Source organism: Aptenodytes patagonicus, chromosome 1, assembly GCF_965638725.1.
Source record: "Aptenodytes patagonicus chromosome 1, bAptPat1.pri.cur, whole genome shotgun sequence".
Classification (NCBI taxonomy): Eukaryota; Metazoa; Chordata; class Aves; order Sphenisciformes; family Spheniscidae; genus Aptenodytes; species Aptenodytes patagonicus.
In genome coordinates, this window is record NC_134949.1 from 86029584 (window position 1) to 86047512 (window position 17929).

At 46.3% G+C, this 17929-nt stretch overlaps 1 protein-coding gene across 1 annotated transcript; it reads left to right on the forward strand.

The window, feature by feature from the left end:
* The first annotated feature begins 83 nt into the window (after nt 1-83).
* LOC143155829 (C-type lectin domain family 4 member E-like) lies at nt 84-5316 on the forward strand. Its single transcript, XM_076328805.1, has 6 exons — nt 84-120; nt 1018-1113; nt 2180-2272; nt 4376-4527; nt 4729-4859; nt 5157-5316. Exons 1-6 carry the CDS (start codon nt 84-86, stop codon nt 5314-5316), a joined length of 669 nt encoding a protein of 222 aa, XP_076184920.1.
* Nucleotides 5317-17929: the final 12613 nt, after the last annotated feature.

Genomic DNA, 17929 nt, shown 5'->3' on the forward strand with positions numbered 1-17929 from the left:
TCTGTGCAGGAGGAAGGCTGTATTCGTGGCCATATTAGTAATCTGGACTCTTGGTGGAGAACAGTGATGCTGTGGTAGAGATAATGAATCACCGAGGGAGAGTCAGTCCTGGAACTGCAGGTAACCACAAAGCCTTCTTTTCTGTCCTCCTGTAGAAGAAGGAGGAGGTGGGGGAAAACACAGATAATGGGCATGGTACAATGGCTGGCCTCATACCAGGAGAAGGGGCTTAGGACAAGAGCAAAGCAACAGACGAGGGAACTGGGGAGTGCCCGGCCTGGGAGAATGACCTTTTTCCCAGAGCCAGGGGGAATGAAAGTCCAGGCAGACTGTGGTCTGCCATCCTCTTCAGTGGTTTTTCTGTAAACGATGGGACTGAAGAGTGCTATCCTATCTGCATCAAGCTAAGCACAAGTCACTGCTCCCATCTCTGGTGTCTCTAAGGAGAACCAAGCAAGGGGTCTCCCAAGAGCTTCAAAGTGCTTGTTCTCCCAGTGGAAACAGTCTCTTCTGTGTGTCTGCCTCTGCAAAGACTGAGCTGGACAGTCACTCCTTTGAGTGACTATATGCTATTGCATAAAAGGGGTTTGGGGGGATAGAGCCAAAATAAAGGTAGCTGAGAGAAGGAAGCTCTAAAGAGAGATGAAGAGGAGGGAGGTATCGAAAGTGCATTCAGTGAAAGACAGGGGTAATGGAGGGCAACAAGGAAGATGTGTTGAGGAGAAAGAAGGTGTGACAGGACAAAGAAAGGAGGAGTGCAGTTTGCGAAGAGTACAGGCAGGGCTTGTGATAAAAAGTGAAATAAAAAAGCAGCTTCAGGGCAGCCCCCGTATTGCCCAACTCTGTGGGTCTGACCCACTGCTAATGATGGGCAGCAGGACCTGGTTACAGCACCTGTGGGGCTCCCCAGTCCTTGGAACAAGGGTACCAGCAGGTTGTTGGGGTACAGAGCCACCTGGGTTATCCTGGCCCCAACTCTGGACTGGGGGATTCCCACTCTTGCCTTGTGTTTTTCAGCTCCAGCAGAAGAGAGAAGCTGCTCCTGGCTGAACCCCTGGGTCTTTCTTGTTTCTGTCCTTGCCATCAAAACTGCCTTTGTAACCATCTGCCTTGGTGGGTTCCAGGATCTCTTAATTCCCCTGGGATGAAGGGAGCAGTTGACTGCCTTTTGTCAGATGGAAAAACAATATCCTAGTCTCCCTGCCAGCAGGCAAATGCCCTTCACCAAAACAGCCTGTTCTGCTGCCCCTCTCCCGCCTCTGCCCTCTTAGTCAGGGAGTAGGGTCCCTTCCACAGTTAAGGTTCGTTCCCTGGCAGGGCCTTCCCACTGCTCCTCTCACTTTCCCACCTGCCTGAATAAAGCCAGTCCTGGATGAAACCAGTCAGTTTCTCCCCTCCCACCAAGAGCTGAGAAGTCTCGTTAGTGTCAGAGGGCATCTGAGTAGGTTCCCCAAAGGCTGGCTGTTGGATGTTGGTTCTCCTGACCTGGTCTCTCTCTCAGAGGTCCCTGTGACAATGTTGCAGCCAAGGAGCCAGTGTGATCTCCTTGGAAATACTGGTACCAGGCTGCCCATATTTTAGCAGGGAGGGGGTGAATCCATCAAAATGCTCCAGCTGCATCCTACCCACACTGCCCAGACTAACCAAAAGGGAAATCCTTTGCTTGTACTGTCCTGGAGTATCATATTGCTCTGTGATGACTCTTTTGTGCTTCTTCTTAACTCCCTTGGGGGGAGGCCTCAACACTCAACAGTTCTACCCCTTCTTGATAAGGGTAAAAATGGTGCTCTAAAGCTGCAATGCCCAGGAAGATTAAGAGGGATTGTATATTTATATTCCACCTTTATTAAGCTTATCCCATGACTTCTTTGACCCTTTCCTGACCCCATCCTCAAAGGATGTCTAAGCTGGTTTTGTCAGCTGGGAAAATGAGTCTCTCAGCCAGCAGAGGTGAGAGGAGCTCATCCGTCTAATGTCTGTTTAAAGGAAGGAGTGACCAGTAGTGGGAGAAACAGCCTGCTGTTTCTCATCTCCTTGTTCAGTACAGATTTCAGAGCTTGTTAACGTAACAGAGTCTCTGGGGGGCTCTAAGCCAGAAGGTGGAGGATAGGACAGGTTGCTCATGAATGAGGAGGAAAGGATGACACTAGCACTTTCCTTCTCTTTCCTCTCCTCCCAGTTGTTTTCCTTCACGGAAGCTATGGCCAGTACAAGACTCTGCTCCAGAACGCTACAGGGTGGTGCTGCGTCCCCAGTGTATCTGCAGGCAAAAGTGAGTGATGCTAAGAGCCTCATAAGCAACACTAAGGACTTCAGCAATATTTACTCTGGTGTCAGTCAGCCTTTGAGGTTGGGAATGTGATTGTCAGCCAGAGCTGGATTGTTTTAAGCAAGGAAGCTGGAGAATTGAGGAAAGAAAATGCTGTATTGCACAATTTTACTTAGGATGCTATGAAAACATGTTCTGGGCCAGGGGAAGAGGGTGTGTTGTTCCAGACCTACCTTTGACCACCCTTCCTACTCTTCCCCTCTCGCTGGCCCTCACACAACCCCTCAACTGCTAGTCCAGTTCATTAATCTAGCTGAAAGTGCTTCATCCTTTTGCAAGGGCTGGCTCAATCCAGCTCCATTCCCTGTGCTGCTGGCTCACTGCCTGTTCACACAAGCATCATGGTCAGTGCGAGGGACAGAGGTAGGAGTGGAAGGAGCATGTTGTTATGCAGTTTAGAGTAGCTGGAGAGCTAGGCTGCAATCACAGATGAAGTGATGGCAATGGCAATTCCTGCAGTGCAAATTCCCAAACTCAGTTCAGAGATCTGTTTTCACTTGTGCACTGCATTCAGAAACAGGTTGCAGTTTGCACAAAGGTTAACCCCTACATGTTGAGTACATCTGAGCTAGCTGTTCAGACTCCCTTTACAGTCCATGATAAAAAGGTGTTTGCAGTATAAAATAGGCATGGTCTACCTATTCTTATGGTGGACATTTATGGAAGGCCAGACAAGCTATGTTCTACACATGCTTAATTTGGTGTTTCCTTAAAAAAAGCCTGCCTAGCTCCACAAGGCACAAGCATGTCCATTGAACAGCAGACAGACTCTCCCAACCAACACACTTAAGAATTCAGAAGAAATTGTCCAGCATTTCTTAGTCATGTGGGAAAACTTCAGCTTTTGTTGGGGAATTGGGAATGGATGGAAAAGTTTTGCAGAGTACCTGATGGCTACAGGCCATGCTCCAGCAGTTCAGTGAAAGATCAGGGTGGGCAGCACAGAGACAGAGAGCTCCAAGCTCCTTGGACTGCTTGGACTTGATTTTGCATATTTTCTCATGTTCTCTAGTGCCATGGTCTCTCTTTCTACAAAGGTACATAATGGTGCACCTTGAGTGGATCTAATATATAAGAGCACAGGTAGGTTAACAAAAGTTTTGCTAGCTGTTCCAGTCACTGGACTCTACTCCCTCCATTTGGTGCCAAGAATGGGTTGTGAGATTCTGTGCCATCAAGACAGCTCTTGAAGGGCACAGGGCTATCTGGGTCCACCTTGTAGTATGAATATGATGTGCTTGCTTGCTGTGGGTGGGCTGGAACATTGGCTTGACCAGGGCATTGTCACCGCATGCAACCCCCTAAAGAGCTCCTGACTGGGAAACCTAAGAAGACAGTCCCTGTGAGGTCTGAGATTCAGAGCAAGCATCTAAGGTAGCATATACAAGGGTGTATTTGTGGACTTTATTGGATGAACTTTTCAGCCTGATGTATTCTATACAGAGATATATTCAGAGTATAATATATAGAGCTCATAGATACAGATATATAGCCCCAAAGCATGTAGCCTCATGATTTGAGATAATATAACCGTGTTTTTTTAATCCGTCATGTGACTTTCTGGCTATAAGGCAGATCTCCAGGAAAACCTGGCTAGTGTAAGGAACTGCCTGTGGTGGCAGCAAGGCTGTCAGAGCAGTTTACTGTACATGTCTGTCAGTCTGCATGAGTTGAGAGCTAAACACTTGGACAACACTTCTCTGATGGAAGTGTTCCCAAAGGATCACAAGACAACTACTTCCCATCTCGCTTCCTCAGGAAGGGTAAGGCAGAAACTCTGTCTCTCACCAAACAGGGGTTGCATGGACATGGCAGAACAGAAAGGGAAAGGCACTTCAGGCAGGGGCCTTGTGACAGGAGCCTTGTGACAGGAGCCTGTCAGGCTGTTGACAGCTTTACTTGTGGAGCTTGGAAGAGAGCATTTACCTCTCTCCAGATTAAAAGTGTGGTTCAAACGCGTCCCCTAACACTGGCACCCTACACTGAGCTCACTAAGATGAAGGACAGCACATCTTGTTCAAAAGGGGGATTTTTTTTCCCCCACAGAGGAAAGCTGGACGTGCTGCCCAAAGGGCTGGAAACACTTCCAAAAGAGCTGTTATTACGTGTCAGATGACAAGATGCCCTGGGCTGAGAGTGTGCAGAACTGCACTGGGATGGGCTCCCACCTGGTGGTGATCAACAGCAAAGCAGAGCAGGTACGTGCAGGGCTGAGAGAGGGGCACAGCAGCCAGAGACACAGTGCCAGGCCCTGGAGGGCACTCAGAGGCCCTCCTTGCTCCTGCAGGGGAGGGGGGATGTCCTTTCTGCATCCCTCTGCCACCAGCCCCACCCCACAGGGACTCCTGCCTCCTCCCTCTGCTTAGTCCTGCACCTCATGGACATTGTACTTTTTCCAGGAGTTCCTCTTCAACTTGGTGAAAGGAGTATTTACTAAAGCCTATGAAACAAAATACTACATAGGCTTAACTGCTTACGAAAATGGGCAATGGCAGTGGGTGGATCAGACTCCATATAAGAAGGCAGCCACGTGAGTATCCTGGGGGGAGTGAGGAAGGTCCTATAATTCACATCCCTCAGTCCAAGTGACCAATACACTGTGTAAGGCAGATATATGTCAGAGAGGGGTCTCTGGCCCGAACTGCACTATAAGTCAGAAAACTTGGCTAGTTTTCTAGTCAAAATCATGACTATTCTTTGCCTTGCCAGAGCTCCTGATCTCTGTTACAGAAATCTTCTCCTTTCTCTTCCACAACTGTCTGAGGTGACTTTCCTCCCACTGTCATGCATACCAGTGCATTCCCAATGGAGGAACTTTATTTTACAGGTTCTGGAAACCCGGGGAACCCAATTTACTCTTTGCAGAAAAATGTGCTGCAATTCATGTCAAGGGAAACACAGACGCCAACACTTTCAGTAACTGGAATAACATCCTTTGCTTCACAAGTTGCTATCGAATTTGTGAACTGGCAATCAAATTTATCTGAGGAAGGAAATTGCACTTTGGATGAAGGACCTGAAGGAGTATCCTTGAGAAAGGGCAACTCATGAAAGGACTGATGAAAAGCTGGTGTGAACCCACACAAATGCTTTATCTTGCAATGTAGGATGAGCAAACCTGCCACAGAATCCCAGCTTTGAAGGATCTCAGTTTCCAGCCTGTGCCCCTGCATCTCTTTCCAAGATGAAGATCAGTCCTGGATGAACTCTCTCAGGCTGGTGTCAAGGACATACTGTGCCCTGTTTCACTCTCCTCCTTCATAGATGGGTGCCCTCGTCCTCCAGTACTTTCTTTGACTCCTTGTCGAGTTGATGTCTCAGTGGTGCAGAAAAGGCCCTCTCTCTGTTTCATGAAAGGATACCGGTCCTACAAATCGCTGGAGCAGAATTTGAAAGAAGAGCATTCAGTGGAGTGTGCTTGGCCCACTCCTGAAGGGAACAATTATTCATGGCTTATCTTTAATGTTTCCTTCTTCCTTCAGCATATTCTGTGTTGATAAGTTAAAATACGTATCAATAAATGTTAATTCTGCTCTTTGCATGAGGCTGTCTTCTGAGTGACAAGTCCCAGCCCCTCGCCAACCCAGCCTCTCTGCATGGCGGATTTAACTTTTCAGTGTGTTTGGCACCTGCAGGTGACAATATTACTGTGAGAGTGCTGGACTGGCCAGGAACAGAAACAACCTAGTGCTCATCTGCAGAACATCTCCGAACATGTGAGAAAGGCTGTGAACCCTATTGGAGAATGACATGTGAGGGAAGCAACAGAGCAGGCTGTGTAGTAGTCAATGCCAACAACTGTTTGCCCAGGATGTAGCAGAAAGGAAATGGATTTTGGAGATCCTGCTGAGACATGTGGCAGGATTAAGCGTGGCAATGAAGGGGAGAGAAAGCAATAAAATATCACATAAAGGATAAAAGCCAGAGTCTCCCCAGGAGGGATTTCTAACGTGAGAAAAGTGTAGAAGACCTCTATCAGAGGCATCACTGCAAATCAGACACACAGAAGTCTTGAGCAAGCGCTCTGCTTCCCCCAAATTCCCCAAACCTCTGTCTGTATATTCCTCCCCTTTCATCAATGATATCCATACTCCCTGAAGAGCTGTAGGTTTCCAGTTTAGGACTAAAAATACACTGTGAAAAATCAGTTCTGGGTGATTTTTTTTTTTAATTCATCAAAAATCTGAGCACAATTTTTTGTCATTTCCACCTGAAGCAATGTATTTGCCAGGTTTCTGTTTTAGCCATTGGACCAAAAGCTTGGCTGTTGCAAGGTCTTTGTCTCCTATTTTCTAGAGCTGCCAGGATCTTTTCACAATGGAGAAAACTTTGTTGTCCTGTGTCCTGGTTTCGGCAGGGATAGAGTTAATTTTCTTCCTAGTAGCTGGTACAATGCTGTGTTTTGGGTTTAGGATGAGAACAACATTGATAACACACCGATGTTTTAGTTGTTGCTAAGCAGTGCTTACACTAGCCAAGGACTTTTCAGCTTCCCATGCTCTACTGACTGAGAAGGCTGCAGGTGCGCAAGAAGCTGGGAGGGGGCACAGCCAAACCGGCCAAAGAAACATTCCATACCATGTGATGTCATGCTCAGTACCTAAACTGGGGAAAGCTGGCCGGGGGGGGCCGCTGCTCGGGGACTGGCTGGGCATCGGTGGGTGGGTGGTGAGCAATTGTACTGTGCATCACTTGCTTTGTGTATTATTATTATTATCATTATTACATTATTATTATTATTGCTATTATTATTTTATTTCAATTATTAAACTGTTTTTATCTCAACCCATGAGTTTTTCTCACTTGTGCTCTTCCAATTCTCTCCCCCATCCCACCGGGGGGGACGGGACGGGACGGGACGGGAAGAGTGAGCGAGCGGCTGTGTGGTACTCAGTTCTGACTGAGGTTAAACCATGACATCCTGTCCAACAAGATAGCAAACAAAAACATTGCAATGGACTTCTTCTTTCAATTTCCCACAACTCAGTTCTGGAAACCACAGCAGCAGGGTTTGAGGAAGAAAATGGGGCAGATAAGACACACAGAGTGACCAAGCTTTTACAGGAGGTTTTAGAGGTAGCCACAGTTCTGGCTGCTGGGAGGTGGTATGGGACAGAGCAGAACTCACACCAGAAGACCAGTTTGGAAGAAAATGTAACTTGCTAGAAACAGTCTCCATGCCCCAAATTTGGAACACAAAGTTTTTCTTGAGATGTCCTGACAAAAGAGGGATCTTGGGAGATGATACTGGGTTTGCCTGCAGAAGTACTGAAGGGAAGTTCCTGATCCCATCTCCCTGCAAACACACACACACACACACACACACACACACACACAGGTATACACAACTACAAACCCATTCTTCTACATTAGTTGTACAATATGGCAAATGAAGGTAGACAGAAGAATTGGTCCCTGTCCCTGCTTTGTGCAGCCACTCTTGAAGGATAAGTGGTAAAACTTTGAGCAAGAGTTTCAGCCATGTCTCTGAGTGAAGCCAATGCCCTTGACTAGTCCACCCCAATAGCAGCAGTCAGGGTTTAGGTAGGGATGGACACAGTAGGTGTTTGCACAGAGGTAGAATAATGCAAAAGTCTTCCTCTTAATGTATTCCTCTTCGATAAGGATTTATCTGAGAGAGGTACCTTTCTCCAGCATGTGAGAAACAGGCATTATGTCTGTCTTGGTTCAGGGGGCAGCAGATGTCATAGCAAGAGGGAGAGATGAAGATATACAGTCAGGTATAGCACTTCAGAAAGCTTCAGAAGGACAATCCCCACATATTGAACTAGGAAGTTGGGTGGAAAGGACAAAAAGTTTATCAGATTAGCATATTTCATGACGGCATCTGTAGTCCCTGTTTTCAGGTGGGCAACCCGGCCACATCCCAGCTGCCTGTCAGAACAAGACCTGGATGCTCACTACTCCTTGGCACATTAACTTTTCCTTTGGAAAGGAACTCGGGTCTGAGGATAGGGAAGAAGCCACAAGTGACATTCACTTCTGAGGATACGTACATTGAAGACATGATCTGACTGCACCAAAAAAACTCTGTCGTGGTTCAAACCTAAGCTAGCTTCTGGTTTTCCTCAAGAAACCCTGTGATGCCTAGTCTTGGAGATGCTGTCATCAGCTGGAAAAACCATCAGACGAGCCATATTGGAAGGACAGCCTGGGAATACACCTCATTCTCCTGCATATTGCTTCTTTCTGCAGAGGAAAGCACAGCCAGTGCTCTCCACTCCCTCAATCCTACTCTACAAGTCTCTTAGAAATTTCCCAGTGGGAATCTTGTTGTGGGGGAGGTGGTGGTGTGCCCTGCTGGTTTTGTCCCACCTGCTCAGATAGCAGTAACAGTGTATTCACCCTCTTAAAAAATTCCCTATTGCCTTGGAAAGCACTGGCACGTGCTGGCTTACCTTCCTTCTCCCTGTTCTGACAGATGATTCTTCTTTATAGGATACACTTGACCGTCTTTAATAAATGATGATCCTTGCCAAGCCAAGTGAAGAAATAAAGTGAAATGTATGTGTTTTTCATGACAGCCCCTGTCTTTTTTCTAAGGACTTTTCTATAAAAACTTCGTCCAAGGGTGTCTGATATTTTTTTATACAAAGCAGGGCTTTCCCCCCCTACTATTTCTCACTTTTTCTCTCTTTTATCTCACCTCAAATTCTTCTATGTTCCCTTACAACATTTATTCCTCTACCTTTTTATGTTTCTTTGCACTCCTGCTGTGTCTTATACCGTTTCCCCCTTTATTCCTTTTTTTTTTCTTTTTAATTTGGTTTCCTTTTACCTTTTCTTGCTAGACCACAGATGAAGAGCGTACAAAGTTGTTTTGGGAAAGAAAAAAGAGAAATGGCATTTAAAGGAGTTCTGACACTGGAAACACATCTGTTCTGGCTTTTAAAAGTTTATAAGAAAAGAGGAAAGAGGAGATTATTGAGTATGTGAAACTTGCTATTCCAAGATACACTGATAATGAGAAGTAACACTCAACCAAAAACTTTATTCTGCAGTGATTTGCTTTGATGATACATGGTGTTTAACCATTTTTTCCTTTTCTCCAATGTACTCCTATAGCTCTGAGAGGCCTGTGTAGGCCCCCACAGAATCAGTTACTAGGTATATCCTTAGCAGAAGTCAGAAGGCAGTTCCTGCCCCAAAATGCTCACAGTCTAAATGCAACAGAAAAAGTAAAGGAGATGAAAAATAACGGACAATTGAACTGAAACTGCTATTTCTGAGCTGTAAGTTAGAGAGTGGCATAAAGGAACCACTCTCCTGTGAAAGGGCTTGTATTAGGTTGGATGAGCTTCCTACTGAACTGGAGTTGCTACACCAGGAATCATGATTTGTACCATGCTGCAGTATGCTACTGAAAGTAACCATCACTCTGATAACTCACCCTCCTGAGCCACTGACACCTTCTGAGCAAGTCACAGACCAGGGAATAGGATCTCCACACAATGGTGGGCAGCAGTGCCCAGCAGGAGGTCTGTCTGGTTTGACCCCCTTTGCGTTAGGTCTGTTTTTGCTGTGCAAAAGAGTTCTTACTGTGCATCCCTGAACAGAGCTTCCCTGCTGTGTCCCTTTCTTGGTAGCTTGAATTGAGTAGTGAGTTGATTTGGAACCTCCTGTTGGCTGTAAAATCCTCCTTGTACAGTAGGCGTGTGAGCTCACTTGTGGCAGGCTGGCCATGTTTGCTGTGCAACTTCTTAATGCCAATTGTTCTCCAGCTAAAGTCAGGATTGGATGAGCTAATATGGGTGTTATCATGACAGTGGCACAGCCACACTGCCTGGGAATTACTGGGGATTTGTGCTGCATGGGATGTTTGCATACATTCCTTATCTTGAAAGGTTCACCACAAAGTAGAAGGACTAGACTAGCAAAAGCTTTAAGTCCCAATGTTTGCATTGCAACCAAAGAAGACAGTGGAGGAGAGAGCCAAGGGTCAGTATACTGCTGGTGCACTTGTAACTTCTTGCAGGGGCATTGTTAGAACTCTGGTTGTGATATTGGTTTAAGAATTTCCCATTTCCACCCTGGCATTTCATTCCCACCTCTGTTCTGTGGTTAGCTGCCCCATCCCTGATGCTGATACAAGCATCTGCTGTGCTGTGTTGTGTCTTGGATAATCAAAAAAACCAAACCCAAAACCTGGGTCTCTTTCTTTTTTTTGTTTTTTTTATGGAGAAGAAAAATAATCCTCATTCTTCTCACAAATCACTTTCATGAAACACTAAAATCAGTACCACCACCACACAATAAACATGGTGTTAGAGGGGGCAACCAGCTGGTGAGAATGGTGGGAAGAAGTTTCCCCTCTTAAGCACTCTCTGCTCGGGCAGGAAATTATCCTGTAGCATTGCTGCTGATCTGCTGAAAGAAACACAGACAGGGCTAAAAAGGCCTGGCCACGGTTTTACAGAATAAAAGAAACTGGGAGAAAGGCACTCATGAGATGCTGAGCCCAACATAAACATGTCAATCAGCAGGTGAAAAGTTAACACTTTCATAGCTGCAAACATGTTTGTTTCCAGTTTCTGCCAGTGTTATCTCAGGATTTGACCTTCCTCTTTATATTGCAAGCTTGAGACATACTTGGTCCAAGACACTATATTCAAGAGACTATCGATTAATCAACACACTACTAAGAAATTAATAAACCAATTAAATGACCAATAAATTAATTAACACGTCTGTTATCAATTTACAGCTCTATGATTTCTCACAGCTACTTGCACTTATGCAGCTACAGTTTATCCCTCATACACACAACTAGTATTGAGTTGCACTTCTACTGCCCTTTTCTCTATCATCCCACATCACTTAGTTTTAGGATGGAATCCTGTCCCACCTTACTCCACCCTCCCACATCTAGTCTTTCAGATACAGACCTGATGGAGAGGCCAGTGGGTTGTCAAAGGGGGAATCCCTCCAATGTTCTGCTGGATTTGGATCCTCGGGGCAGGTTCACTACAAGCTATAGATGTCCATATTCCTGCCATAGGAAGACCTGCCCTCCTGTGTTCTTTGACTGATTTTATACTTTATGCTCCTTTTTTTCCATTTTTTGAGCCAACTTTTTGCCACCTTAGTACCAATCTTCATCTACCCAGTCTCCTCCCAAGTAAAGAGCCTACACCTAATTACACTTTCCCCATTGATCTCAGTTTTGCTACATCTATACCCAAATTTGGTGTTTCTGAAACCATTTCCTAAGCAATCTTGTGTAAGGTATTAGTAATAACCCAGGTACTGTGGGCCTTGCAAGGTTCTTATCATCCAACAGATCCCCAAAACCCCCCTTCAGTTGTCCAGTTCATGCTGGTTACCCATTGTTTACCTCACATGTTGTCTAAGACAAATCCAAAGCTAAGACTTTAGCTTTTGTATGTCTACCTGGTTACAAGTAAATACAAACACTTTCTTATTTTATATGCAGACAGTCCACATACCAGAGCAAGGTTTTTCACATTCTGTTTTTGTGCTCACACAACACCTTAGCTGCTTAATTATAAATCATTTCACTTGACATGCTTTTGGACAACCTCCTGGTTTCCTGCAAAGGTCTTATCTGATTATGAGGTCCAGTACTTCAGCACCACCTCTTGCTCACAGCACGTCACCTGCCACTCTCTCTCAGTGTCACTGTGATTTACGTTCACCTGATGGTAATGGACACCTGCTGGGGAGAATGAGTGGTGGGAAGGCTGTTGTGGTGAGAGTGATGAACTGTGTGATGTGAGACCCTGAAGCCTCACATTGTAAGGGTCTCCTACACAGCAGAAGCATTTCTACCGTTCTGTCACCTCAGGGTTTCATCTCTGCCATATCTTTACACACCCTGGTCCTCCACACTGCTCACGTTGTCCCACATTGACTGGTTCAGAATGAGATGGCTTCTCTCCAGGAAGGGCAACTCAGGTGTGAAGGAGCTGGAGAGGAAAAGAGACAGGAATAAGCTAAGATCTGTCCTAGCATATAAGGAGGAAATGTTTGAAGCTCTTGGTTTTGCAAACCAAGTTGGATTCTGAGCTCAGCTGCCAAAGGCTATTGTGTGGTATCCAGCAAGGACCAGTCAAAGAACCAGTACCAGACACAGCAGCAGTATCAGACTACTGTGAAAGGAGTATGTGAACTAAGCACTCTTTTTCCTCTAGAACTGTATCTCTTGATCACGCAGCCAACTGATACTCAGTCATATATCTCAAAGCAGCCATGAAGGTCTGGTCTGAGTGGACTTTGGCCGGGAATCCTGAGCATGGGGAAGCATAGTGACAAAGCAATGCAGTTGCTTTGGAAGACAGTTGCTGCATATAGTGTTTTCTTACCTACAGTTTCTGTACTGTGAGAGTGCAATATGAAACTGTCCTGCTATTTGGTACTGTTGATGAATAATAGAGCACTATAGGTGGGATTGCACATCTGGAGATCTTTAGTCCAGCTAGCAGCAGGGCTATCTTCAAGGCTACATGAAGTTGTTTAGGTACTTTTTCCTCTTGAGTTTGGACAGTCTCAAGGATGGAGCTCCCACAGTCCTTCTGGCCACGTGTTCCAGTGCCACACCACTCTCAGGAAAGAATTTGTTTCTTGTACCCGATCCAACTTTCCCTTGCAGCAATGCATGAAACTGGTTTTGCTTCTCTTCAGCATACTGACTTGGTGGGATGCAAGGGAATGTATGGGTTAATGAGTTTATGGAGAAGGAATACCCACAGCCTGTGCCTTCTCAACTCCGTTTACATTGAGCCATCAATACATATTTCCAGAGTGTCCAAATCTGTTCACCATTTTACAAAACAGGAAACAAAAAAAACCCCTCTTCCTCTCTCCACCCCAAGCAGATGTAGAAGAAATCCTCTGCAGATGACCAATTACAATTCAAGGGTCCTTTTCATCCACCTCAGAAAATCAGTTATTTCAGACTTCTGTGGTGCCAGTTGCTCAGTGACTCCAAACTGGATAAAGCCATTTCCAGTTGTGGGCAATTATAAGGCTCAAAGAAATGACCTGAGATACAACTAAATTTAATTTTCAACCTAAAATGAAATGGTTGGATCCTTCCAGCTCTTCCAACAAGGACTGGGAGCCTCTGGGGGGGAAGAGGGGTATATTTCTTGGCTGGAAAAGGAAAAGGGTCTACAGGGCAGGAGTGGGGGCACTGTCAGAGCTATGTGAGGGGCCCAGAGCTAGAGCAGCAGGTAGTTCACAAGGCAGAGGTTTCTTGGATCACAAAAAGCAGGAAGGCCCTTTGCAAGGGCCTTTGGACAAAGGGCTGGCCTGCCTTCCTCCTGAGCCGGAGACTGCTGCCTCACAGCCCTGCCTGGAGCATGGCGGCCAGGGCTGCTCCTGCAGGGCTGCAGGACGCCTTTGCTTTTGTGCAGCTTGCTGAGACGGGGCAGGGGAGATGGCAGGGCCTGAGTGGGATGTACTTTGCAGAAACATGTGGGGGGCTGCCAGGAGACAGGAGGAGGTGAAGGGAGCTGGGAGAGGGCGTGTGAGACCAGCAGCTGTGGCTGGGGAGAGATGGGGAAGGGAGGCAGGGGCGGAGGCAGCTGACCAGGATCTGCAGGGTGGGAATGGCCCCCTTCATGGAGAAAACACATCCTCCTCCTGCCAGAGGAGAAAGACAAGGACTTCTGTATGTTCCCTCCACCCCTGCTCAGCTACCAGGGAAAGTACCAACCAGCCCCGGGCCATAAGCCTGTGCTACGGAAGCGTAAAGGGCCGGTCATGGCAGGCTGCTGGTGCAGCTCGGGTGGTCGCTGGGACTGCTGGGCAGTTGTGCTGCATGGGGAACAGCTGCAAGCTTGTGACACAAGACCTGTGATGCAGAAAACTTCTCCCACAGCTCATGGCCCTCAGGAGACAGCTTTTCAAAGCTGCAGCAGCAAAATGCTGCTGCTTCACATCACCAGGTTACCCCAAAGCAGTCTCACTTGCTCAGCAGAAATTTTACTCTCCTGCCCAGAAAGTTGCACCTATCCCACACAGAAATATGCACAGCAATCACAAGGTTTCATGGTCAGGTCCTGCATGACTACACCTGTAGCAGATACATTTGCCTCAGAGGGTTTCTGCCCCCATGTGTGCAGTGCCCATGGATCAGCTGCCCACAGGGTTAAGCTGGCTGAGAGACACTGTGAGGCCTTTTGCATGTGACAAACAAAGACATAATTTGAACTGGCTTAGAGGAAGGCAGGCTGGACAAAGTTCTTGTGTAGAGGCTATGAGACAGGCCTTTGCTTCCCTGTTGACATTTTTCAGGTTCATTATAAGATATTAGAAACTACTGCTGTCCCCAGCTGGAAACAGGTACATCTCCACTGGGGCCAAAGCAGTTAACAGAAGTTTGGCCCTTCATTGCCCAAAAGCTGAATCTTTGCTTTCACAGAAGGTTTGCAGACAAGAGGGGCTGCTCCCTTATTCCTATTTGGACAAACCTGTTGGATTCACAGCATTCACACAGAAGCTGCAAAGTTCAGCAGTATTGGTCTCATTTGCCCTGCATCACTTCTCAAGAAAATCTGTGTCCAAGCAACCTCTTCCAGAACATGTTTGGATACTCATAAGAAGTCTCTACACAGCAGGTTGGCCATCCTACACTGCCACATCTTAAATGTTTGAAATTTGCTTAAAGAATAATGCTTGCTTCTTGATTCAAGGTGGTGAACCAGGCCACCTCAGCCTCTCCTCTTTTGGCATAATAAGAGCCAGATTCAGGGTTTCCCCAGGTCCTCTCTCATCAGATTTCCTCAAGAGAGCCAGGGTGGTCTCTCTTGCTGTAGCCCCACATCCAAGAGACCCAATGAATCCTTCACAGATGTTTTCCTGGAGTGTCACAAATGTGACAGGTTCTCAAGGAAAAGCAGGCAATTCCTGTTTCCATTCTGGTATGTTATTCCTTTCACGAACAGAAGAAATCCTCCCTGTCTGCATGATTAAGTACCTCTAGGTACCAGCCTCTGCAAGAGGGAAATGTCCTTGCATCAGAAGGGAATTATTAAACTTCTCTTTTCCCTACCTACCAGTTGTGTCATTGTCAATTCTCAAGCCATTGGGTAGCTCCAGCCCAAACAGCATAGGAATCAGTATAGACTGTGTTAGCTCTGGCTTCAAAAGCTTGTGTAACAGCTAGTAACTCAGCTCATTGGGGGGAACCTTTTATTTCCTCCGTTAACTCTGCTTTCCCGTCTGCTGAAATGGCTGCAGCTTTACCAAACCAAACACGCTTTTAGTCATATGGTTTAGTTTTAGGTAGTCCTGTGAGGAGCAGGGAGTTGGGACTTGATGATCATTATGGGTCCCTTCCAACTCAAGATATTCTATGATTCTATGATATTGCAAAACTGTAGCTGTAGCTGTAGCTGGAGGGGTGGGAAGAGTCTCAGAATCATACAGAAAGGTTTCTCTTCTTTGCCCTGAGAGGAGTTGATAGTTTCTCCCAACACAGTCTTCGCTGCGACAGCAGAAAGACTTCATTCCAAGTAAGGAGAATGATCTCTTTCACACATGCATCAACATCCAGCTGCACCCATGCCCGACATCATCTTCAGCCCTGCTTATCTCTGGTGTGCTCTGACAAATGGTTTCCATCGTAGTGCATACACACATTGCAATGTGGCATGCCCAGTGGCTTTAGTCTTCTGCCTTCTCCACACCCAGACCAATGCAGAAGTTTACTTCTTTGCTGCCTGTGACAAGTACTTAGAGCCAAACAGAAAAGGAAATCTTGCTAAAATATAAAATTAATTCTTCAGTAGAGGCAGGGCTTGAGCAGACAAGAGTCTCTGTGGGTTGACCATGGGACTGAGGGCGGAGGCAGCCCAAACAGAGAGGGTCCAACTCGGGAGCAAGGTGGGAGGTGCAGGATCCCACCAGAATTGCTGAGCTCTGTAGTTACCTTCTCAGCACCTGTACAGATCAGGTGGGAGCCCATCCCATTGCAGTTCTTGTTCCCATTGCTGGGACATTGTATCAGACAATATGCAGGAGTAGCTGACTTGAAGACCTCTCCAGCCTATTGGACAGCAGATCCTGCCTCACCCTGTGTGTGGAGGACAAGCACAGAGCAAACAATAATGATTTCCATGGGATATCCCATAGTCCCTGGGAACCACACAGGATCATTTCCTCCCTATGTCTAAGGATTTGCCATCTTGTGTTTAGGCCTTTGCCGAGACTGGGATAAAATACGGGTTATGAGAAGATCTTCCTAATATGTTTAGCAGCTCTAGCTACATTAACAAGCTGATTATTGTGGATCTAACCACTCATATGGAAATTTGTGCCTGGAGAAAACTAGTAGTATCTCAGTGTAATCAGACTCACCCCGTCACTATTTCTCCACTCCCTGACTTGAAATGCAGTCTGATGCTTTTCTTTGTCCCTACGTCCTACCTCATAGTTGACTCTCCCTGTTTTTAAGAACAACAATTTTGAGTGGGGACATGTGGGAGTAAGTTAGCCACCTGACTAACATAGGAGGAGTTAAGAAGAGGCAATCTACATAATTTCTGGTGAGCAACTTTTGTCACAGTCCTCCATTCTAAGGTACTGCAGCAAAGCTTTGTGCTCTTTGCAGCTTTGATGTCCATCCAGAAGATATGGAAGAGGACAAGGAGAGGAAAAACAAAAGGGAAGAAAACCTGTCTTTGTTAACTTCTGTAGTTAACGCAATGTCCTCTGGCTATGTTACTTGCAAAAGTGCCATGGGTCACTTCCCTCAGGAGGACCCTTGGCATGATGGCAAGATGACCCGCGGTTCATCTTCCCTTCTTTCTGTGCTGGCTGTTGGGAAGCCATTCTACTGCATGACACTGTTCACCCTGTCAGAGAGGGATGGGAAACTGAGGGTAGTACTGAGGTAGCAGGTTGGGATGAGTGTGCTGTGGGACAGATTAATGCTGTTCTTTCCCCCTGCCTGAAGAGTGGCTGATGTGGAAGCCATATAGTGTGGCTGCACCCCAGAGCCAAAACATTATGAGTGATTTCCAAAACTGCGAGACTGTTTTGCAGTTCTGAAAAGCAAGAAGTGGCAGCTTCCTGTTTCCAGAGTGCTGTGGGTTTTGCTCCTGGAGTGCTGAGGTTTCTGTCCCTCCCTCCACACTACTGAACTCACCAAAGAGTTATTAAAGCAAATGAAAGTGGTGGATGAAAACTGTCCAAGTAACAAACACTATCACACTGTTAATGGGAGCCTAGCTCCCCTGCTCTGAGTAGTTCCAAACAACAGAATTATTGATGACTTGTATCCACATGAGAACAAGCATCTGTGCTTCCTGCACAAACATTCAAGTACCATACAACAAAACAAACATAACTCCATGAGGGAAGCTCTGCCTATGCCAAAACAGTGCCTGTACTGCAGTTGCAATCCCATTCCGTCCAAATGCCTACTCATCTCTGTGAACTAGGCTAGCAGTTCAGGCAGTTCTGGCAGGAAGAAGGTGGAGGGACACAGTATATATTGCTTCAACAAGGCAGCCTGTGCAGTTCTAGCTCTCATGCAACTGATATATAGCAAGGCAACCACAGAGCTGCCATTGCCATTTATCTTTCTAATGGCACAGCCATATGGGCAGGAGA